Source organism: Rhinoraja longicauda, chromosome 9 (assembly GCF_053455715.1).
Source record: "Rhinoraja longicauda isolate Sanriku21f chromosome 9, sRhiLon1.1, whole genome shotgun sequence".
NCBI classification, from domain to species: Eukaryota; Metazoa; Chordata; class Chondrichthyes; order Rajiformes; family Arhynchobatidae; genus Rhinoraja; species Rhinoraja longicauda.
This window is the reverse complement of record NC_135961.1, coordinates 32,973,442-32,997,353: the sequence shown is the minus strand read 5'-3', so window position 1 is coordinate 32,997,353 and position 23,912 is coordinate 32,973,442. Positions and strand designations below refer to the sequence as shown.

At 43.7% G+C, this 23,912-nt stretch overlaps 1 protein-coding gene across 1 annotated transcript in view; it reads left to right on the top strand.

Moving 5' to 3' along the window:
• fmn2b (formin 2b) overlaps window positions 1-23,912 on the top strand; it is a 326,311-nt gene that overhangs the window by 61,331 nt on the left and 241,068 nt on the right. The window contains exons 5-6 of the mRNA XM_078405062.1: window positions 1,550-2,988; window positions 6,554-6,698. Of these exons, the coding sequence (XP_078261188.1) occupies window positions 1,550-2,988; window positions 6,554-6,698 (1,584 nt within the window). The remainder of the gene's footprint in view (window positions 1-1,549; window positions 2,989-6,553; window positions 6,699-23,912) is intronic.

The following is a 23,912-nucleotide window of genomic DNA, read 5'->3' as shown; positions in this document are numbered from 1 at the left end:
GTTAGCAGTTGCTAGGCCTCTGTAAATTCCCCCTAACATAGCGAGTAAATGTGAAAGTGGAACAACATAGAACTGTTGTGAGTGGGTGATCAATGGTTGACGTGGACTTGGTGGGCCAAAGGGCATGTTTACATGCAGTATCTGTAAACTAAAATAAATATTGAGGCAACTTGTAATTTAGTGAAGCAAATACATTTCAAGAGTAGAACTGCACAGCGTAGCAAAATGGAGTGATGAGAGATTGCAGATGCTGGAATCTTGAGTAAAAGAAACATGCTGCTGGAGGAACTTTGCGGATCTAGTGTTTTGTTTAGTTTATTGTCACGTGTACTGAGGTTCAGTGAAAAGCTCAGGCTGAATCTGTGGGGGGAATGAACAAATGGTGTTTCTGGTTGGGATCTTTCAGATCCTCCTTCAGAGTGAGAAGGGGGAGAAATCTGGAAAAGAGTTCGCTCCTTTTTCCTTATCTCACATTTTTCTGTCTTTGTCATTAACTTAATCCATCTGCCAATCGGTTCCTTCATCTGTAGCCACCTATCACTTGTGTATGAAGGAACTGCAGATGCTGGTTTAAATTGAAGATAGACACAAAATGCTGGAGTAACTCAGCAGATCAGGCAACATCTCTGGAGAGAAGGAATGGGTGAAATTTTGGGTCAAGACCCTTCAGTCTGAAGAAGGGTCTCGACCCGAAACGTCACCCATTCCTTCTCTCCAGAGATGCTGCCTGTCCCGCTGAGTTGCTCCAGCATTTTTTGTGTATCCACCTATCACTTGCCAGACTCGGTCCCACCCTAACCTCTCTTTCAGCTTTCACCATCTTCTGATGGGTCCCGACCCGAAACATTACATGTCCATTCCTTGCACTGATGCTGCCTGGCCTGCTGACTTGCTCCAGTACTTTGTATCTATCTTGCGATTGTAGGTTAATTGGCTTCTGTAAAAATCCCCCTTGGTGTGTTGGGAGTGGATGCAAAAGTGGGATAATATGGAACTAGTGTGACAGGGGATCGATAGTTGGTGTGAGCCCTTGGGATGAAGGGCCTATTTCCATACTGTATTTCTAAAACTAAAAGGTAGTATGAATAGGTGATTGATGATCAGCTGGTGGGCTAAAAGGCCTGTTTTCATAATGTATCTCTAAAACTAAAATAACTAATGTGAACACGTGTAAGAAGGAACTGCAATTGGTGCTTCACACCAAAGATAGACCCAAAATGCTGGAGTAACTCAACGGGTCAGACAGCACCTCTGGAGAAAAGGAATAGGTGAAGGGTATCAACATCACCAATAGGTGAAAAATCACCTATTCCCTTTCTCCAGAGATGCTGCCTGACCAGTTGAGTTACCCCAGAATTTTGTGTCTAACTTTAATGTGAATAAGTGATTGGTGATCAGCCTGGAGTTGGGCCGAAGGGCCTGTTTCCATGCTGTATAACTTAAATTTCACTGTACCTTAATTGGTACAAGTGACAATAAATTGACCTTGAAACCTTGCTGGTATCGTGACAATCGGATTTAATTCTGGTGATGCACTCTCCTTTTTCAGAAAGATAATGAAGAGAGAACGGCAGATGTGAAGGAGCAACAGGTTGCTGTTATCCATAAACTCGAGCAGACGATTGAGCAGCTGAGGACCAAAATTGCTGAACTGGAGAAGCAATCAGCGTTGCTGGACCAGGAGAGTGTTGTTGAGGATCGTGTACCTGGCCATGAGGGTGTAGTCTTGAACCCTTCCAATGTTCCAACAGAGTGGAAGACTCCCCTTCTACCCAGTACACGGCGATGTTGTATGGAAGCAAAATCTGCACAGACTTCACCCACTCAAGAACATGCATCTGTTCAAGTGCCTTTATTCAACAGTCGGTCGTCACAGCTTCCACCTTCCATTGTTTCTTCCTCTCAGGGTCATTTGACAATTGCAGCTCCTACACAGTTGCTCACTCCGGGGAGTTTGTGTGTTGCTCCGGGTGTGTCCACCGCCCAGCCTGACCAAGACTCCCTTGCTGCGTCCACACCGACGGGTCAAAGTTTACAACAAGTTCTGCCGCCGTCTTCATCCAGTCTAGACTCTTCGCCCGCGTTGCCTCACTGCCAAATGACTCCTCTTCCTCTGCCCCACGCTGAGGTTCCGCACTCGCCCACTCTGCCCAGTAGTGTGTGCCAGCCCTCGCCAGCCCCCCCGCCCGACTCCGACCTCTCCTCGTCACTCCTGCACCCGCCGCCGTTGCCTCTTCCTGCTGATTCGGGTTGTGTTCCTCTACCTCAGCCACTGCCTGGCTGTGGGTACCCCCCTCCCCCTCCTCCTCCCCCTCTCCCGGGCTCTACTGCTCCCCCTCTGCCTGGCTGTGGGTACCCCCCTCCCCCTCCCCCTCCCCCTCTCCCGGGCTCTACTGCTCCCCCTCTGCCTGGCTGTGGGTATCCACCTCCCCCTCCTCCTCCCCCTCTTCCTCCCCCCCTCCCGGGCTGCACTGCACCCCCTCCCCCTCCCCCTTTACCTGGCTCTGCTCTCCCCCCTCCCCCTCCCCCTTTACCTGGCTTTGGTCTCCCTCCTCCTCCACCCCCTTTACCTGGCTCTGCTCTCCCTCCTCCCCCTCCCCCTTTACCTGGCTCTGCTCTCCCCCCTCCCCCTCCCCCTTTACCTGGCTTCGGTCTCCCTCCTCCTCCACCCCCTTTACCTGGCTTCGCTCTCCCTCCTCCCCCTCCCCCTCTGCCTGGCTCTTCTCTCCCCCCTCCTCCTCCCCCCCTGCCCGGCTTGGGTATCCCACCATTCCCTGGTTCTGGGATCCCCCCACCACCGCCACCACCACCAGGGCAGTGCCTGCCATCATTTTTCCCTCCAGCCTCTGGTCATCTTCCGCCACCCCTCCCGTCAGGATTTTTTGCACTCGGAATGATGAAGGACAAATCGCCCAGGAAAGGTGCCATCGATCCATCCCGTCCAATGAAGCCCCTCTATTGGTCAAGAATTCAGCTGAGCAGCAAAAGGTAATAAGGCGCTGTATTGATTAGCATTCCGTTGAGGTGGAAAAATCGTGGGAGGAATAGATTGCCCAGACAATGGGAATCAAGAACCAGCAGGCATGAAGAGGGAAAGATTTATTAGGAACCTGAATGGTACATTTATCAGATAAGTGGTGGTGGGTGTATGGAACAAGCTGCCAGAGGAGGTAGTTGAGGCAGGTGGTGTAGCAATGTTTAAGAAACATTTAGACAGGTACATGGATACAACATATTTAGAGCGATATGGGCCAACTGCAGGCAGATGGTACATGTGCAGATGGAGCGTTGGCCGGTGTGGGCAAGTTGGGCCGAAAGGCCTGTTTACACACGGTAAGGCACTGTAGCTCTGTGTTGCAATTTGCTTTTTGCAAATATTTGATAAATGTTTCAGTACTTTGGAATCTAAATGCTTTTTCATTGAAGTTGATATTTGTTGTCCTGGCATTGGTGAGGCCACATTTAGAGTATGGTGTTAAGTTTTGGTCACCCTGTTATAGGAAAGATGTTGTCAAGCTGGAGAGAGTGCAGAGATGATTTACAACGCAGTTGTCAGGACTAGAGGGCCTGAGCCATAGGGAGAGGTTGAGCAGGCTAGGACTCTTGGAGCACAAGAGGCTGAGGGGTGATCCACGAGGGGTGTATGGAATGAACTGCGGGGAGGAGGCAGTTGAAGCGGGGACTATTGCAACATTTACAAAACATTAGGACAGGTACATGGATAGGACAAGTTCCAAGGTATATGGGCCAAACTCGGGCAGGTGGGACTAGTGTAGAGGGCATGTTGGTTGGTGTGGGCAACTTGAGCCAAAGGGCCTGTTTCCACACTCTATGACTCTGTGTACATTGAAATGCTTTGTTTTGCATGCTATCCTATTAATCAGAGGGGAGTGAATGTGTGGAATTTATTGCCACAGGCAGCTGTGGAGGCTGTCAATGGATATTTTTAAGCCAGAGATTGACAGATTCTTGATTAGTAAGGGGGGGTTATGGGGAGAAGGCAGGAGAATGGGGTTGGGAGGGAAAGAGAGAGCAGCCATGATTGAATGGTGGACTGGACTTGATGAGCCGAATGGCTTAATTCTGCTCTTAGAACTTATGAGATCAGTTAATACAGTATACGACTACAATTATGCCCAACTCGGGTACAATAGTTAGAGCAAAGTGGAAGATGAAAGAAGAATATAGTTTTCAGCATTGTATTGCAACAGTTCCATACACAGAGGTTTGGGTGTATTATGAACCTACATAAAAAGGTAAAGCTTTTTATTCAAAATGACACAATGTGCTTGAGTAACTAAGCAGATCAGGCAGCATCTCTGGAGAACATGGATAAGTGACGTGCATCTGAAAAAGGATCTCGACCCGAAACATCACCTATCCATGTTCTCCATAGATGCTGCCTGACCCGCTGAGTTACTTCAGCCCTTTGTGTCGTTTTTGTGTATTAACCAGCATCTAAACCTTTGTTATTGTTCTGGATTGTTGTAACGGTAGTCAGGGAGGTTCCAAAGGGAAGCACCATTTGAGGGATGTACTTTGAGGTTTGGCTGCCGTGTTGGCAACTAGTTCAAACTTAGCAAATTCCAGAAATTCTCAGTGCATGCATTCTTGGATGTTTATGCAGTCTTCTTTATAATGTACAATCCTTCTGAGTTAGTGACGGTACAGTGGTATAGCCTTGAGTGTAAATAGTGTGCATAATGGGATATAACATTGGAGAAGTATTTGTGGGAATGATTATAGGATAAGTATTTGGCCGATGACTTAGAAGTCATGAGGCTTGCTGTCTGAACCTTTAAATTGGTGCCATGTTTAATTCTGAACATAGTTGCCATAAAGAGAAAAGTGAAATACTTAATTTTGTTGTGGCTGAAAATAAGTCCCAAGTGCTGCTGTTTTGAAAGGCGTTTTGTTTTGGTGACGGATATTGTGTTCAACATCTGTGATCTATTGGGTTTGAGGTCTTATGTAATGACTGGAAGATTACCAGAGTTTAATCTGCAGACAGAAGTTGTAAGCCACTTTATTCCGCACCCACCCCCCACCACTTCCCATTCATCTTGGAAGAACTTTTCAATCGATTAGTAACATTGTTTATGTGGAAAAGGTCCATTTCCAGGTTGTGCCTGGGGTGTTGAAAGAAGATGGTCCCTTGAACTGTTCACCCACGGCCCAAGATTTCCCCCCTCTCCTTCTCCCCATCCTAATTATTTAACTTCATTAATTCTCAAGACATATGTATGTAATGTTTTTTCCCCCCCATTCTTGACTACCCAGAACAGAGGGCAGTGGAGTACAACTCACTGTGGTCTGGAATCTCTCATGGAAGGTAGGACATGCCTGGTCCCTGCAGGATACAATTGACAAGATGGACCATTTCAGTGGACTTATTCTCACCATGACCGATGAGTCTTGGAGCACCGAACAGTACAGCTTGGGAACAGGCCCTTCGGCCCATAATGTTTGTGTCGAACATAATGCCTCGATAAACTGATCTCCTCTTTCTGCACATGATCCATTTCTCTATCTATTCTCTTCACGTCCATGTGCCTATCTAACTATTTTAGCTCCTCTTCCCATTCAAAGTCATTTTGCTCTGGATTTGTATAAACCATTGGGTTTGCAATTCCCCAGCATTTGCAGTGGGGTTTGATTTGAGATACTGTAGTAACTTAGCCATCTTAACATCCTTGTCCCCATCTGTGTCAGGTGTGCATTTGTGAAAGTATTCGTGATATTAAGTTTAATAGTTTGCTAGAATGTGAACTGCACATCAGCAGGTCCAAGCGTAAACTCGCAGATTGTTTTGCTGGACCCTTGTACGTGGTCCTCCATGGCCTACTTCAGGGGGTACGGGGAGAAGGCAGGAACAGGGTACTGATTGAGAATGATCAGCCATGATCACATTGAATGGTGGTGCTGGCTCGAAGTGCCGAATGGCCTACTCCTGCACCTATTGTCTATTGTCTATCTACCGGTCGCTAACCATATTAGCTCCCCTTCCCATTCCCACGCTGACCCTTCTGTCCTGGCCTTCCTCCATTGCTAGAGTGAAGCCATGTGCAAACTGAAGGAACAGCAACTTGTATTCCGCTTGACTATCTTACAACCCAACTGTATGAATACTGAATTCTCTAATTTTGGGTACCTACAAAACCCTCCACCTCTTCCCTACACCCTACCGAACTAGCACCTGTTTCTCTCTTCCCCTTCCACCTACATACCTTCCTTTAGCTTCACAATTCACAGCTCTTCAATCCTTTTGTCACCCACCTCCAATCATTTCATCTCTCCTTTGTCCATTATCTGCCTATCAACCCCCCCCCACCCATATCAATGTATTAACTCCCAAGCTTTGTCCTATCTCTCCACTCCCAGCATCCCCCACCCCCAACAATCAGTCTGAAGTGCCCTGACCCAAAACATCACCTATCTATATTCTCCAGAGATGCTGCCAGACCCACTGAGTTACTCCAGGACTTTTTGTCTTTTCTTTTGTAAAACAGCATCTGCAGTTCCTCGTATTAATGTATAACTTATTGCTTTGCAGAGATACGGATATAATGCCCATTTGGGCAGCACTGGAAGAACCCACCATTAATGCGCAAGAATTGGAAAATTATTTCTCAAAATCTGCGGTCAAGGAGAGGAAAAAGCCAATTTTAGACACCTACAGTAAAACCAAAACCCGGCAGGTAAGTGGTTTCTGCTTGCAAAGAAATCTGATGGAATCCCATACGATCTCAATGTTACTTGTTCTGATTTTTTAAGTGTAAATGTTAGAAATTCATAATAGGAGGCTTGGATTGTTTATCAACAAATGTTGACCCATCTTTCATAGTCATACAGCATGGAAACCGGTCCATTGGCCCAACTTGCCCACACTGACAAACATGCCCCATCTACACTAGTCCCACCTGCCTGTGTTTGGCCCGTATCCCTCTAAACCTATCCTATCCATGTACATGTCTAAATGTTTCTTAAACGTTGCAATAGTACCTGCCTCAACTACCCCCTCTAGCAGTTCGTTCCATAGACACGCCAACCTTTTGTTGAAAAAAAAGTCACTCCTCGGGTTCCTATTAAACCTTTCCCCCCCTCACCTTAAACCTTTGTCCTCTGCTTCCTGATTTCCTCTACTCTGTGCAAAAGACTCTGTGCATTTACCCGATCTATGCATCTCACAATGTTATACACTTCTAGAAGATCACCCCTCATCCTCCTGCGCTCCAAGGAATAGAGCCCTAGCCTGCTCAACTACTCCCTATACCTCAGGCTCTTGTGTCCTGGCAGCATCTGTAAATCATCTTTGGGGCATTGGCATGCCAGTTGTGTATTTCTTGCAGTTAATGTTAGGTGCTGATTTGGCAATAATCTGATCAGCATAACCTCCAGTTAAGTCACAGGTTTACCTCAAAGCCCAGTAATGCTTCAGGATGCCTTGCTTGTTTAGCTGAAGTGCTGAAAGCAGACATGCTGTGCTAAAGGATGATTGTTCGTGGCATATGAGACTGGATAATTTTGTTAACACCGTAGGTGGATTGTTTCCTGTAGAGTAGATAATCATTTGTGGCTGTTGCAACCTTCAAAGCTAATAACTTCAGATTTTGTCATAATCCATATGAAATAATTTTGTATCTCAAGAAAGTATATGGTGATGATAAAAAGTTAGAGATGCAGAACTTGGGAGATAAAACTAGAAAATGGTGTAAGCACTTGGCAGATAGGTGGTTTAGTTTATTATTGTCACGTGGACAGAGGGACAGTGAAAAGCTTTTTTGTTGCATGCCATCCAGTCAGTGAGAAGATTATGCATGATTACAATCAAGCCGTCCACAGTATAAAGATACAGGATAAAGGGTAAAGTGATTAATGCAAGCTAATATCCGACCAAAGATAGTTCAAGGTCTCTAACAAGGTGAATGGGAGGTCAGACCCGCTCTCTAGCTGGCAAGTAGTCATTTCAGTTGCCTGATAACAGCTAAGAAGAAAATGTCCCTTAATCTGGAAGTAGTGTTTTTATACCTCTGTACATCTTGTGTGATGGGAGAGGGGAGAAGGAGTGACTGGGGTGAGACTGGTCCTTGATTATGCTGGTGGTGTTGTCGAGGCAGCGTGAATTGTAGATGGAGTCAATGGAAGGGAGGTTGGTTTGCGTGATGGTCTGGGTTTGCGTGATGGTCTGGCTTTGTCTACAATTCTCTGCAGGTAGCATATGGGGAAAGAGAAACAGTTAATGTTTTGGGTTGAAAACCCTTAATCAGAACTTTTTTTGTAGGTGTGGGTTATAGATTTAGCTTTGTTCTCTTAGATTCAGAACCACTTAAACATCCTTTTAAATGATCAACAATGACATGGCCAATTCAGGAAAGCAGTTAATCATGTTGATCGAGGGGAAAGTTAAAACCCTGAATTTGCATCAGGATGCAGCAAATTTGTTTGAATTTACAAAATGTATTTGTGAAACCCATATCTAGATAGCAGCAAAAAACATTTCAAAACACTTAAAGTTGAGTGAACCTCCAGAATTAGTCATAGCGTCATAGAGCCATACAGTATGAAAACAGGGTACCATTCTTGCCCATGACAACCAATATACCGTGTCTAAGCTAGTTCCACCTTCCTGTGTTTGGAACATTGTGCTCAATCACACTTGTATATTTTTTATTTTTGCTAAATAGATGAAAACCATCAAGATGGTATCCTAAACTATGCTGCAGTCTTAATTTCTTTAATTGACTACCTTTTAGAAAGGAGATGAGGAGGAATTTCTTTAGTCAGATGTTGTTGAATCTGTGGAATTCATTGCCACAGATGGATGTGGAGGCCAAGTCAATGGATATTTTTACGGCAGAGATTGACAGCTACTTGATTAGTAAGGGTTATGGAGAAGCGGCAGAGAATGGGGTATAGAGGGAAAGATAGATCAGCCATGATTGAATGGCGGAGTAGAGTTGATGGGTCGAATGGCCTAATTCTGCTCCTAGAACTTATGAACCAAATTCAATAATATATTTGACAATTGATGTAGATTTACAGTGTAACGTGCTGATCCAGGATCAGCTTCATTCTCAACACTACACTCTTTTTTGACCTCTATTCAGCTCTGTTATACCTAGGTGCAAGCAACTTTCAGTTCATTAATCTTGCTGCTCATCTCCACTGTCAGTAATGCCAGTCCAGGGTGATTGAACTCCAGCAACCCTGGTACAATCCTGAGCTCGAGTGTGGTCTGTTCAGAGTTTGCATATTATCCCTGTGATGCTGTAGGTTTTCTCTGGGTGAGGTGCTGTCTGTACAGAATTACTACGTTCTTCTTGTGAACGCATGGGTTTTCTCTGCGTGCTCTGGTTTCATCCTGCACTCCACTGATGTGCAGGTTTATAGGTTAATTGGCTTCTGTATATTGCCCCTAATGTGTAGGATAGAACTAGTGTACATGTGATCGACGGTCAGCATGGACTCAGTGGGCCTGTTTCAACGCTGTATCTCTAAAATACATGCAACTAAAAGTTGAGCTATTTTGCAATTATTATTGATCTTTGTTTAGTTGATGCATTTCAAGTGTACAGTTTTTTTAAAAATCCCAATTTTTATGAATAAAATTTATTCCATAAATAAAGCTGGAAAGGCTATACTGCTGAAGCACAAGTAAAAAGCTCAAAATCCAAGCCCACTTGCAATTCTAAATATTATGAATTTATCAATATAACATTCCTAAATCACCTTCAACCTTTCTAAAGGGAGATATTTTTGTTTAGAGATGCAATGTGGAAACAGGCCGTTCATCCCATCTAGTCCATGCCGATCGTTAACCCATTCATGCTAATTAATTGTATGTTATCCCACCTCATCCACTCCCAACGCACTTTGGGCTATTTATGGAGGTCAATTAACCTACAAACCCGCACGTCTTTGGGATGTGGGAGGAAATGGAGCAGCCTGAGGAAACTCACACGGTTGTAGGCTCAACGTGCAAACTCCACAGAGACAGCACCCAGCCGAGGTCAGGATCGAACCTGGGTTTGCGGCACTGTGAGGCAGCAGCTCCACCCGCCGCGTCACTGTGCCGCCCAAAGTGGCAAACATGAGAAAATTAACAATGCTGTGCATTCCATTTGCTGAGTAACCCCTTTGTACTGACCACTTTATGGGCACAAAAACTGATTTGATTACATGGAGAGTACTGTTCATTGTGGGGGGAAAAAATTAAGGTTTTTTTGCAACCCCATTTGCTTGGCAAGGTGCCCGTTGATAATGTTGGGAGAAAACATTGTTGTTTGACGTATCTCTGTTCTTCTGTATCCCATTTAACAATGTGTATTGCCCATGTAAGGCTTTGCTTGGCTGGAGAGCTCCTGTTGTAGATATTTTCACGATGGCTTGTTTTGGAATGCATGCACTACTTCCAGCAAAGGGACGGAAACACTGCCAGTAACTTGCACAGCTCTGCATTAACGTAGCTCTGGTATGTATCTCCTGCAGCCGATCAAGGACTATTTACGTTCACTTTATCACTTTGGTTTCATCAAAAATATGTTTAAATTGATCAGTTGTCCTTCCCCTCATTACCAAAAATAGATGTTTGTTGTACCTGACCCTTCTGTTTAGAAGTCAATTCTACGAGAACCGAGTTTGTTTGCATTGCAGTCCCAATTCAATGATTCAATGGAGCTTTATTGTCATGTGTGCACTGCAGTGAAATTCTTTTTGCACAGCTCACTCATGCACAAGTCACCATATTTTGACACCATTTAGATTATAAAGGCAATCAGTACATTTTTAATTGGAAAGTTCTGCGGCTATATTCAAGTACATGGTGGTGCAGCGGTAGAGTTGCTGCCTTACAGCGTCAGAGACCTGGGTTCTATCCTGACCGTGTTCTCTTGTACATTCTTCCCGTGACCTGCGTGGGTTTTCTCCGGGTGCTCCGGTTTTATCTCACACTCCAAGGATGTACAGTTTTGTAGTTTAATTGGTTTGGTAAAAATTGTAACTTGTCCCTCGTGTGTGTAGGATAGTGTTAGTGTGCATGGATCGCTGGCCGCTGCGGGTGGTGGGTTGAAGGGCCTGTTTCCGCACTGTATCTCGAAACTCTGAGCTATATCTGTAGATAGCCATAAAGTGATGGAGTAATTCAGCAGGTCAGGCAGCATCTCTGGAGAAAATGGATGGGTGACATTTTGGGACCTTCAGAGCCGAAACGTCACCCATCCTTTTTGTCTGGGGAAGCTGCCTGACCGGCTGAGTTACTCCAGCACTTTTTGTATCCATCTTTGGTATAAACCAGCATCTGCTGTTTCTTTTGACACAGCTTTCTCGAAAGCTTGATATAATTAAAATGAAATGCATGCTATCATGAAATTCTAGCTTCAATTTGTTTTTTATCTGTGGCAATGCATGGTTACATTTTTCAGACTGATTTTCAGCAATATTAAAGATTATGACGACATTGAAGACTAACTTTGTCGACTGCCTCTATCTGCATACATTGTATGATTTGCAAATCAAAGAATATTACTGTGATGTCGCGTGGTAATAAATTATCATTCATTGTAAAGCTTTGGTTTCAAACACAGTTAAAAGCCTAGATCGCAGTTTGCAGCCAACCTGTGTTTAGCAAGTGAGTGCATTTCAATTCATCGATGATTTCCACTTGAGTCAACAGAAATATTGAGTTTAGAATAATGTCCTGAGTTTAGAATAATGAACCAACTCATAATGCAAGATATATGGGATGAAAGTTTACAACATATACACCAATGTTCATTAAATACTAGACATTCCTTAATACAATTTAAAATAATACATAGATTACATTATTCGAAGACGAAATTAAATAGGATTTTTCCTGGTATCTCCTATTTGAGATAAATGTCAATTTCAAGAAGCTAATTTAACTCATATTTTCGTAACTTGCATAAAAATGCAAAATTTCGGGTTGGATATTTTTAAAATAGTTTCTAAAGTTATCGACAAGCAATTGGATATGGATCCAAAATTAATTATATTAGGATTATCAGAACATACTACAAACTTTACAACAAGTCAGGTACATTTTCTTGATTACAGTTTAATAACTGCGAAAAAATTAATACTTAAATTTTGGAAAAAAACAATAACCCCCACAATTAAAATGTGGACTACGGAAATGACAGAGACCCTGCATTTGGAAAAAATAAGATTTGCCTTAATTGACAAAACTGATTTATTTTTTAAAATATGGTCTCCATTTATTGAATTTTTAGAAAAGTAAATGGGTTTGACACAGGACTAAAATAAAAAATTAAAATTTAAAGTTGAAACTTGAGTTTAGGGTTGGATGTACAACTGTGGTTATTGTCTCCCAGATCTACCCCCTTTAATTTTTATAGTTATACCTTTTAAAAATTTTTTATTATTCTCTCTTCCCAATAGTTTATAGGTTTTTTTCTTTCTTCTTTATTTTTTATTTTCTCTCTTTAAAAATTTAAAAATTGAAGCTATGTAAGAACTTTGTAACAAATTTGTCTTTTATTTCTATCTGTACATATAGTTTTCAAAAATAAAATAAAAAAAATTAAAAAAGAATAATGTCCTGGTAAAATTAAATTAGAAAATGTAAGCTTGTGGCTTGAACTTTCCAATTACTACCTGGTGATGGTTGGAAAAAGAAACAGCATCTAGAGAAGGAATTGGTGATGTTTCCTGTCACGTCCCTTCAGATTCAGACCAGTCTGAAGAAGGGTCTTGACCTGAAACGTCACCGATTCCTTTTCTCCGGAGATGCTGCCTGACCCGCTGAGTTACTCTAGCATTTTGTGTCTATCTTCGGTGTAAACCAGCATCTGCACTTCCTTCCTGCACATGAATAGATGATGTTTTGGGTTAGAACCCTTCGTATGACTCCAGAGCATACGGATAAGCAATGTTTTGAGTGGGGGATTCTGTTTCAACCTAGAGTCTGAAGAAAGGCCCTGACCCAAAATATCGCCCATCCATGTTCACCTGAGCTGCTGCCTGACCTGCTGAGTTATCCCAGCATTGTGGGAATGAGGGGTAGGTTGTAATGTTGCAATAATGCGTTCAGCACGAGAGCAGTCGATCTACAAAACTTTGCACGACCTCCTGGCAATAAAGAATTTATTTGAAAGATACAGAAGGAAACAGGCCCTTCAGCACACTGAATCCACGTCGCCCAGCGATCACCCATTCACACTATTTCTATGTTGTTTCACTTTCACATCCACTCCCTACACACGAAGGGCAAATTACAGAGGCCAAGTAACCGACAAACCCACACACCTTTGGGATGGGGGAGGAAACCGGAGCAGCCGCAGGAAACCTATGCAGTCGCAGGGAGAACGTGCAGACTCTACATTAACTGTACCCGAGGTTAGGATCGCTCCCAGGTCTGTGGCGTAGTGAGGCAGCAGTACGACTAGCTGCGCCACTGTGCTGCCTTTAATGGGATGACAGCACACATGCACACTAACCATTAGATTTCTGCTTTTCAAACGCCGGTAGGGAAAGGAATCTGAGGTGTGCAGGCAAAGTCTGGGTGAGTGGGGCGGGATTAATTACCCAGAAGTGCTCCGACAATGTGAGGGGGTTTAGATCTGGACTTCTAGGTCATGATATTAAGTAATGCCAAGCAATATCTATGCAGCTGGTTAAGTGTTAGAGTAGTTTCTTGATGGGATTTCTGGTGAAATAAATGAACAGCGGGATTTTCATCCACTGGAAACAGTGAAAAGCAAACAGCCGACTCAATGGGGCAGGGTGGTGATCTGTGAACTTCACTTGCATTTATCGATTGATATTCTTTACAGTTGCTTTGCAAACAGGGCACTTTCAACCACTGAAAATGGTGGAACACTCATATTAGACTTGATGGGGACAAGGTGATGATCAGTGAACTTCCCCTTGTATTTTTCAATTGATAATTCCCCTCTTCCCCTTCCTCCCCCTCGTCATTTCACCAGTTCCACAGTTCCCCACATTATATTCCTCTTGAGATCACACCTTCCCTGGCTAACACATTGGATCTACCAGGCACTGCCCTGCCTGAGGTGATTTATGGCTGGAGTTGATAGGTCCAGGTCTCTTCTTGTCTTCAGCTCCTCACCTCACTCCCCCACCCCCTGACCATCTACTTTCAGTCTGAAGAAAGGTCTTGATCCGAACTTTACCCATCTTTTTTCTCCAGAGATGCTGCCAGAGAGTTACTCCAGCACATTAAGTCTATCTTTGATAATTAATTTCAGTTGTTTTGCAAACAAAACTAAATCAGCCAGCACAAATGGAGTCTATTTTATGTTGTGTTTCTTGTGAATCTTTCTGATATTCTGGAAGAAATAGAGCAAAGACATACAAAGACAATATATATCTCCACGGCAGAGATAGCTGCTTAATGTCAATGCTGAAGTGAGGCTGACTTGCACCATTAAACTAAACATGAAACAACATAGAATAAACACGTGTACCATGCACTGCTTCTGATTAAAGTCTGCAGTGGGACAGGAACGAGTCTGAAGTTTATAAAGTTTATAAACTTGCTGCCCTCAGTTTTAGGATTGCACCATTATTGGGATGCAGGGGCAAAATTTATGTAGCTGTTTCAAAGTTGCCCTTGGCCCAAATTGCTGATCTCTTGCCTGATCAAAACTTATCGTACTCTTCTAAATCATAATCAGAGCATTAGCGAGTGAATTTGTTGTCCGATTTCATTGTTTTAAAATGTCGAGTGGTGTGAATGAGCGAGATGTAAAATCTCTGATACAATTTGTGCCCCATGCGAATTGCTGGTAAACTTTGGCTTTTAAAAACAACAGCTTAACATGTGCTTGCTCCAGTCAACCACTTTGTCTTGACAAATAGTGACAAGGAACTGCTGATACTGGTTCCACAAAGAATGATGCAAAGTGCTGTAGTAGTTCAGTTGAGCCAGGCAACCCCTAGAGGGAGGAGCAGGTAGGAGGATGAAGGAGAACTGGGTGATGCTGTTTGCTAAGCGTATTGCATACAGTTTAATTTAGTTTAGTTTGGAGATACAGCATGGAAACAGCCTGTCGGTCCACCGAGTGCAATCCGCCCATTGATCACCAGTTCTGTGTTATCCCACTTTTGCATCCACTCCCTACACACCAGGGGCAATTTACAGAGGTCAATTAACTGCAGCAAACGCATGTGGTCGCAGGGAGAGCATAGAGCATGCAAACTCCACACAGACCTCTGTGATTGTGGAAAAATACCAGTTTTAGTTTGGTTTTTGAGATCTTTGATTGCAAAGTCAAACCTGCAGTTCATAGTGAGCAAGCTGCAGCTTTCTCCGAAATCGCGTGCAACCACAAGGGCCTTGGACTTGAAAAAGTTCTTGGAAAAGGTGACACTTCTTCCACCATAAAGTTCACCATCTCAGTGAAGGCAGAAGTGGTCGGTGATGAAGTTCCCTTCTGCCTCCATTGCACCACCAAAGCCCTTGTTCATCTGCTGAAAAATGTGTGCATGAACCTGAAGATTCTAGTCCTGAGCACCCGAGTGTGTGTAGGATAGTGTTAGTGTACGGGGATTGCTGGTCGACGCGGACTCGGTGGGCCAAAGGGCCTATTTTCGTGCTGTAGCTCTAAAGTAAAACTAAAAGTATCTTTCTACTCGTGCGCTGACATATGCATTTTTTATTTGTCAGGATATGGATGTTGCCGGCAAGATCAGTATTTAGTGCTCCAATGTTTTGATTCACTAAACTTAGTAAAAGGTCAGCACGCCAGTGATCAGGGTACGGACGTCTATATGTATACCTCTGTCTTTCATGTGATTCCCAGTGTGGATTAGTTAATGCATCCGTGACACTAACTTCCTTAAACATTGTTGTCAGTTTAGCTTGCCCAAACCATTTGTCAAAGAATGCCCGCTTTCCATTAGGGTGGTCTGTTCCAACAGCATTTTCTTTGAGCCTGATGTTAGTGGGGTCTTGATCTTTTGTTTCCCAGCATACTAATAACTTTGGCCAAGGACTGATGTTGAAAAGCAACATTTTTCATGTCGTTAAAATTGAAATATCTATAGTTAGTGTTATGAGTATTGTTGAAGAGTAGTATTTCTAAATTGATTTTTAAGTGAATTATTAATCCTGTAGTTGGCTTGATTGAAATTGCTGGTGTTGATGAACAGGGCATTAGGATTCACCGTCTCAATAGTTACTGACAGCGTGTAATTTGTCTAGTGCCACCTTGCAGTTAGCTTGGTGTGGTTTTGAGCAAGATTTAGAAGTGAATTCCCTTAGTATATAAAAGAAGACAGCATTTTATGAAGATAATTCTCAGGCCAGGGAAGACTGTAATGAGTGGAAGGCCACAGGCTTCACCGCATTTTATGAAGAGAATTCTCAGGCCAGGGAAGACTGTAATGAGTGGAAGGCCACAGGCTTCACCGCGGCCTTAAATTGTGTACATTCTATTAAATTACTTTGAGGGGGCCAAATGTTATAGGAGGCAATTTGATGATAATAAAGAAGAGTCCAGACCCAAACATTATGCATCCTTTATCCCCAGAGATGCTGCCTGACCTGTTGAGTTACTCCAGCACTTTGTGCCTCTCCTCTGTAGTTTTCTATGTTCTACATTCCTGGGAAAATCTCAAATTACTTTTAAGATCAAGGCATTGACCATTTAAGATGGAGAAGTGAGGATGAACTGAGTTGTGAATTTTGTGGTTTTATTCTCAATTTAGATGCTGGGTTATTGAATATGATCAAGGCTGAGTTGCAACGTTGGACTATAGAGATGTTAGGGTGAAGATAGGAAAATACAATCCAATCAATCACTAATATTTTAATCAGGGTCTTGTGGCCTATTTTAATGTTCAATTGATAAAGCTATGATATCCCCATGGTATCTTTGTGTTTATTTCTTTAACTTCAATAAAGGCCAGGCAGTGTTGCACAATCTACAACGTGGGCCGAACAGTGGCTCCGCGATAGAGTTGTTGCCTTGCAGCGCCAGAAACCCGGGTTTGATCTTGACTACGGGTGCTGTCTATACGGAGTTTGTACTGTGACTGCATGAGTTTTCTCCAAGTGCTCTGGTTTCCTCTCACACTCCAAAGATGAACAGGTTTGTAGGCTAATTGGCGTGGTAAACTTGTAAATTATCCCTAGTGTGTGTCGGGTAGTGTCAGTGTGCGGGGATCACTAGTCTGCATGGAATCGGTGGGTGGAAGGGCCTGTTTCTGCACTGTATCTCTAAACTAAAATATAAATGTAACCAAGAGTTCTTGCTGTTGTTCGCACTTCCAAGCCCGTTTTTATTATGCACTGGGATGTGAGTGAAAGCAGTGTACACATTTCCAATGATACATCATCACAAACTGGGATGATTGTCAACTTTAACTGTGGTGGGGCATGAGCTAAAGAAACATTGAGATGAAAGAAAAATACTGAGCAAGACTTCTGAGTATCTTGAATGGAAAATGTATGTCACTCTTGGTTGATTTATCTTTATTTTTCTTAAATAACAAGCAAGTCAAACTTAAAACGGTCCTTGTTCGGGAAGCGAACTAAATGATTTACTTTGAAGTTGTTTTCATTTCGATAATAAATTTGATATCGGAATACAAACATAAACGTAGGAATTAAGAGCACGAATGAAGCAGCCTGCAGCCTGCAGCCTGCTCCGAGGCTGATCATATCGTCATCCCCACATTCCTGCCTGGCCCAAGTTAACCTTAAGTCTGTTAAGAATATCGGAAGGCTCCACTTCTGCTGCCTTTTTGAAGAAGTGTGCCATGGAAGTATGTCCATCAGAGAAAATGTGCCTTAATTTCTGAGGTTGTAAGAGGTTTAGTATATTGTCACGTGTACAGTGAAAAGCTTTTGTGTGCTAACCAGTCAACGGAAAGACTATACGTGATTGCAATTGAGCCATCCCCAGTGTACATATACATGATATGTGCGTATACGTGAACTCTGTCCTGTTCTCTCTGGAAAGAGTGAGAGCAGAACAGAGGAGATGTGGGTGAGAGATCCATCTGTGACAGAAGGGGAGGGGGGGGGGGGGGGGGAACGGACTCTCTTTACTAAAGAATGAGGACACCTTGGATGTCCTACAATGGGAAAACCTCATCTTGGAATCAGATGTGGTGGAGACTGAGAAATTGGGAGTAGGGGATAGCCTCTTTGCAAGAGGGAGATTGGGAAGAAGTGTAGTCTTGATAACTGTGGTACTCATTAGGTTTGTACTAAACACCTAGTCTGTCCCCTGTGGAGATAGAGACCCCCCCCCCTCTTCAATTTGCATGAAGTAGGGTTCCAACCTGAAACATCACCAATCCATAAATAGATGCAAAATAAAATAGTGGGACAGGCAGCATCTCTGGATAGAAGGAATGGGTGACGCCCTTCTTCAGACTGTACACAGGCACTGTCCTACACACCGAGGACAATTTACAATTCTACCAAACCTACAAACCTGTACATCTTTGGAATGTGGGAGAAAAACGGAGCACACGGAGAAAACCCATGCGGTCACAGGGAGAATGTACAAACTCCGTACAGATCAATAGTCAATAGTCGTTTATTTGTCACATACACATAAATGTGTAGTGAAATGAAAAATTGCCCGCAGTTCAACAATAAGACCAATAAGAATAATCAATAAAAATGCAATAGCACATACAATCATAAACTAACACCAAACAAAAGAAACAAAAGAAACATCCATCACAGTGAGTCCCCTCCAGTCCCTCCTCACTGTGATGGAAGGCCAGAATGTATTTTTCTCTTCCCTGCCGTCTTCTCCCGCGGTCAGGCTGTTGGAGTTGCCACGTCGGGGCGGGCACTCGTCAGAATCGAACAGAGTTCTCTGGTGCTGTAAGGCAGCAGGTCTACCACTGCGCCACTGTGTTGCCCCTACATATTAATATGTACATTCCACGTACTAGTTTAAGGTAACATAGAAGCACTGGCAATAGGAAAGAGCAGAGATTAATTTAAAATAACGTGGAATAGCGGACAATGTGGTGAGAGTCTTTGGAGCAGTTATAGCATTGTAGGTGGTGGAAATACACTGGGGTGAGGTGCTGGAGGAATGTTAGACAGGGTGGTAGTTTGATGCGCAGATGGAAAACAAAGTCAAATTTAGATGGACAGGAGCATAGTCACAGTCAGACAGCGTGGAATCAGGCCCTTCAGCCCAACTTGCCCATGCCGGCCAATATACCCCATCTACACTAGTTCCACCTGCTTTTGGCCCATACCCCTCTATACCTATCCTATCTATGCACCTGTCTAAATGTTTCTTAAACCCTGTAATAGTACCTGCCTCAACTACCTCCTCCGGCACCCCGTTCCTTACACCCGCCACCTTTTGTGTGTTAAAAAGAAGTGTCGAGGCAAAAGACTGTGTGTTTACCCGAGTTATTGCTCTCATAATTTTCTACAGCTCTAAAATCATCCGCATCCTCCTGCGCTCCAAGGAATAGATTCCTAGCCTGCTCGGCCTCTCCCAATATCTCAATTCCTCGAGTCCTGTCAATATTGTGGTAAATCTTCTCTGTATCTCACAATGTTTTAAGAAACATTAGACAGGTACGTGGATAGGATAGGTTTAGAGAGATATGAGCCAAATGCAGGCCGGTGGGACTAATGTTGATTGGGCATATTGGCTGGCGTGGGTATGTTGGGCCAAGGGGCCTGTTTCCACGCTGCATGACTCTTGACTCTCTATTTGAGTTAGTTGTGCCAGTGCTGAAGCAGGCCTGGGAATCCCAGCTGTGTTTGTACAAGGAATGGTGAAGAAATAGACAGGTCCCTAGAAAAGGAAGATTGCATATTGAGCAGCAGCTTGTGAGGATGGAACTAGGCCTTGGGCAAACTTGGTACAGACAGAACCTGTAGTCAGGATCAAATCTGGGGCTGTCAGGCAGCAACTCGACACCTGTGCCACTGTGCCCTCCTAGGTCTAGGGCAATGAGTCTGGTTTTGAATGAGAGGGTGGACTATGTATTAGGGGGCAGAAGAAATGTCACCCATTCCTTCTCTTCAGAGATGTTGCTTGTCCCACTGAATTACTCCAGCTTTTTGTGCCTATCGGATAAATCTATTTTTGCGATATTTATTACTGTAGATAAAGGCAAATTAATTTGGTATTCTAAGGAAGATTGCATATAGAGCAGTAGCTTGCAAGGATGGCACCTGTTCTTTGCCTTCAAAGCTTATGCTGTAAATAAATAGGCAGTAAATGTAGCTTCCTAATGTCATCTGTGGTATGGAATGTGAAAGAGACCTCCTTTCACTTCAACAGTAATACTGTTGCTTCCAAAGCCAATCGAGCAGCACTTGACTTGCCATGAAGCACTTCCAAATTGGTTCACTCTATTTCCCATTTCAGGAACATAATGAATGAATATGTACTTTATTGTCACATGTGTCAAGTCACAGTGAGATTTTCTGCTTGCATACCCAAGGTATGCAAATAATTGCCCATGAAGGGCAGTTACAAAGTACCCGTGCGCCAGGTCTCCCTTTGTTCCCCCCCCCAAACCCTCAGGGCGGTCCCCCCATGCCGGGTTGTCCATTGTTCTTTCCCCTGGCGGCGGCGTCCTCACTTCCACGTGGTCCGTCCTCGTCTGTCAGTCGGCACCATCATCGACCGCCGCACCGACCTCTCCGCTAACTCTGCCGGCTCCTTACCGTGGCGCCGACCCAGGCCCCAGCCTTGTTCCCTTTTGCAGCAGTGCATGGAGTAGCTGCACAAGCTATATCTGTTGATTGATTAACAGAGTTGTATTGAGCCTTGGTTCCCACATGTCCATATTTGCTGAGGTTTTGCCATAATGGCTCTTTGGGGAAACAAATAAACACACCCACTGTGGAGCCTGTAACTTATGAAACTTTCTGTTATCTAAATGACAGCAGCTACAGTAATCTGGGTTTACTGCAACAGTGGGACTGGAGCTCAGCTGGACTATAAACGTCACCATGCGCATGACCCAGACACTTGTTTGCCAAACTATGGAAAATCAACTCATTTTCTTTTCCAGAAGATGATTGCAATACTGTGTTGTTGTTACGCTTGCTGATGGCATATTTCCAGGCTCCTCCTCTATGTTTTGCAATGTAAACAAATGACAGCATAAGATCTCTTATTTGAAAGATGTCTAAAATAATTTTTATGTGCAAATTGCAAATCGGTGTTCTCTTGCTTTTAGATTCATCGCCCTGCAAAAATAAAGTTTGGGCTGGATTAGCGACTGCGGTTAATTTATTGAAGCAAAATAATTGGGATTTTGGTCTTGTTTTGTTTGTGCATCATTTGGCTCAATTGGAACCGCTGACTGATTAGCACGCAACAAAAGCTTTTCGCTGTACTTCGATACACATGACAATAAACTAAACTAAAAGGTGGATGTCTTGAGCTGCAATGAGCATTATTACTGTATTTGACCTTGCAAATGAAATACGTTAGGCCAATTTGCAATAAGAGAGACGTTAAGCATATGTGTACGTAACAGCAAGTAACTACCTTGCTTTGTGATTATTTTTTTTGGTAACATATGGTTCCAAGTACAAATGTGTAGAAACATGCGTTTCTCATTTGGTTTGCTTTTTGTTTGCTTGTGTGTATTTTGTAAGCTTCAAACAGGCATTTGTTGGGGAAGTGTACATCACGGCACAGTAGCACATCAGTAGAGTTGGTACCTCACAGCACCAGAGACCCGGGTTCGATCCTGACCACGGGTGCTGTCTGTATGGAGTTTGTACCTTCTCCCTGTGACTGCATAAGTTTTCTCCGGGTGCTCTGGTTTCTTACCACACTCCAAAGACAAAAAATTGACTTCAGAGAAAAAATTTGTAAGTTGTTCCTAGTGTGTAGGATAGGGCTAGTGTATGGGGATCACTGGTCAGTGCCGACTCGGTGGGCCAGAGAGCTTGTTTCCATGCTTTCTCTCTATAAACTAAACGAATCTGAACGGATGTGAGGGAGAGTCCAATGAGGTAAATTCATCTGTCAACTTGAGAGGCTTAGATTGGGCCGATGCACAGTCTCTTGCTCAGAGTAGGGGAATTGAGAACCAGAGAACATGGATTTAAGATGAGGGGGGGAAAGATTTACTAGGAACCTGAAAGGTAACCTTTTCATACAAAGGGTGGTGAATGTATGGAATGAGTTGTCATGTAATTTTGTTTTATTTTTAGTGTGGATGTGTTGGAGGAGATTAGTCCGGTCCTATTCCTAGTTGTCTTGACTCGCGATGCTTGGGTACAAAGACTTATATAATCATTTGTCGGTGCAAAGCCCCAGTTCAATGAGTTGCAATGGGGAGAATAAAGTCAAACACATTGGGTTCATTTTATTACTTTTTTTCGTGGGCATAATTGAAAGAACCAGCTGGATGTTTAGGCACAGATTATCCCTTCTACCAACGCTGTTGGAAATGGGGTAAAGCAGTTTTCAAACTTATTTGAGCTTTTATGAACTTATTAAATCCCACTTGTTTGCAAGCATTGAATCCAGACTGACACTTCAGTGCAATATGGATTGAAAGCTGTGCTCTGAGGTATATCTTTTTGATGACACCATCTAACTCCCATTTGTGCTCCCATCAGCTGTCCATGAAAGAACCCTGCACTCCTTTCAGTTTTTGCTGCTGATGTATCAACCAACGTGTTGGACCTAGGGTGGGATGTTTGACTCTTTCAACAAGCCATTTTAGCAATTAGGCTATTAAACACTAGAACCCCAGCTAAGCTCAGAACTACATAGACTTGAGGGGCATTGTTTTTCACTTTGCACTTATTAGTTTTTTAATATCCTGTGCTTTTTGTTTATTATTGTGTTTACAGAGTATTATATTAACACTAGACGACCCATTGGGTCCCGTTGTCATTAAAGGTTCTCTGGGCGTGCCGCCGCTGGGCCTGACAACCCTCCCCCAACTGCGCAGGCGCAGCTGTCGGGCTGTTGAAACTCGCCCAGGGGCGGGCGAGGGGAAGGGGAGAGGGAGCCACTCACCCTGGCCCCGGGCGGCCATCGCGGTGGCCAGTAGATGGAGAGCGGCCGCAAGGCGCTGCGCCATGTTCGTCCTGCCAGCGGCCATCTTCTTTAACCTCTCTTCCGCTGTGCTGCACCATGGGAGGAAGGTCAGGCGGGGGGGGGGGCACGCTGGGACGGGCGCCGGTCCTCCCGGCGCTGCTGCGCAGGTGCGCCGCCGCTGTGTACTGCAACCCTCCCCCGTTGTGACGCCATATTAGATCAAAATGACAATCTCAAAATGGCAATCTCATATGACCCGTTGGGTTCTCATTGTGACACCGAACTGAAGTATTAGATCAAAATGAGTTGTCCCATTCACAGTATAAAGTTCATTAAAGTTTATAAAGTGAATAACTTTTATAATATAACGAAGCTTGACACTGCACATCGCAGGCGAATGTTGAGTAAGATGGGCCTAAATTAGTTGCGCTATTGTATACCTTTTTGGCTGTATTTCGGGAACATACATACAAGGTGAGAGTTTCAGTAGTATGTAGATATATCTAATAACAAGGAACTGCACATGCTGGTTTATACCAAAGATAGACACAATGCTGGAGGAACGCGGCGGTACAGGCAGTATCTTTAGAGAAAATGGATTGGTGACGTTTTTGGTCGGGACCCTTCTTCAGACTGAAACATCCCGACCCGAAGCACCACCTATCTGTTTTCTCCAGAGATGCTTTCTGTCCCGCTGAGTTACTCCAACATTTAGTCTGTTTGCATAATCTGTTGTGCTGCTATAATAAGAATTTCATTGTCCTGTTTCGGGACAGATGACAATAAAACACTAGACTCTTGACATCAACCTTCTGCAAACTGAACATTGAAGCAGTCACTGCCACCCCAGCCAATTTTAATCCATTCTTTGCAATATTTGAAAACATTGTTTGGTTA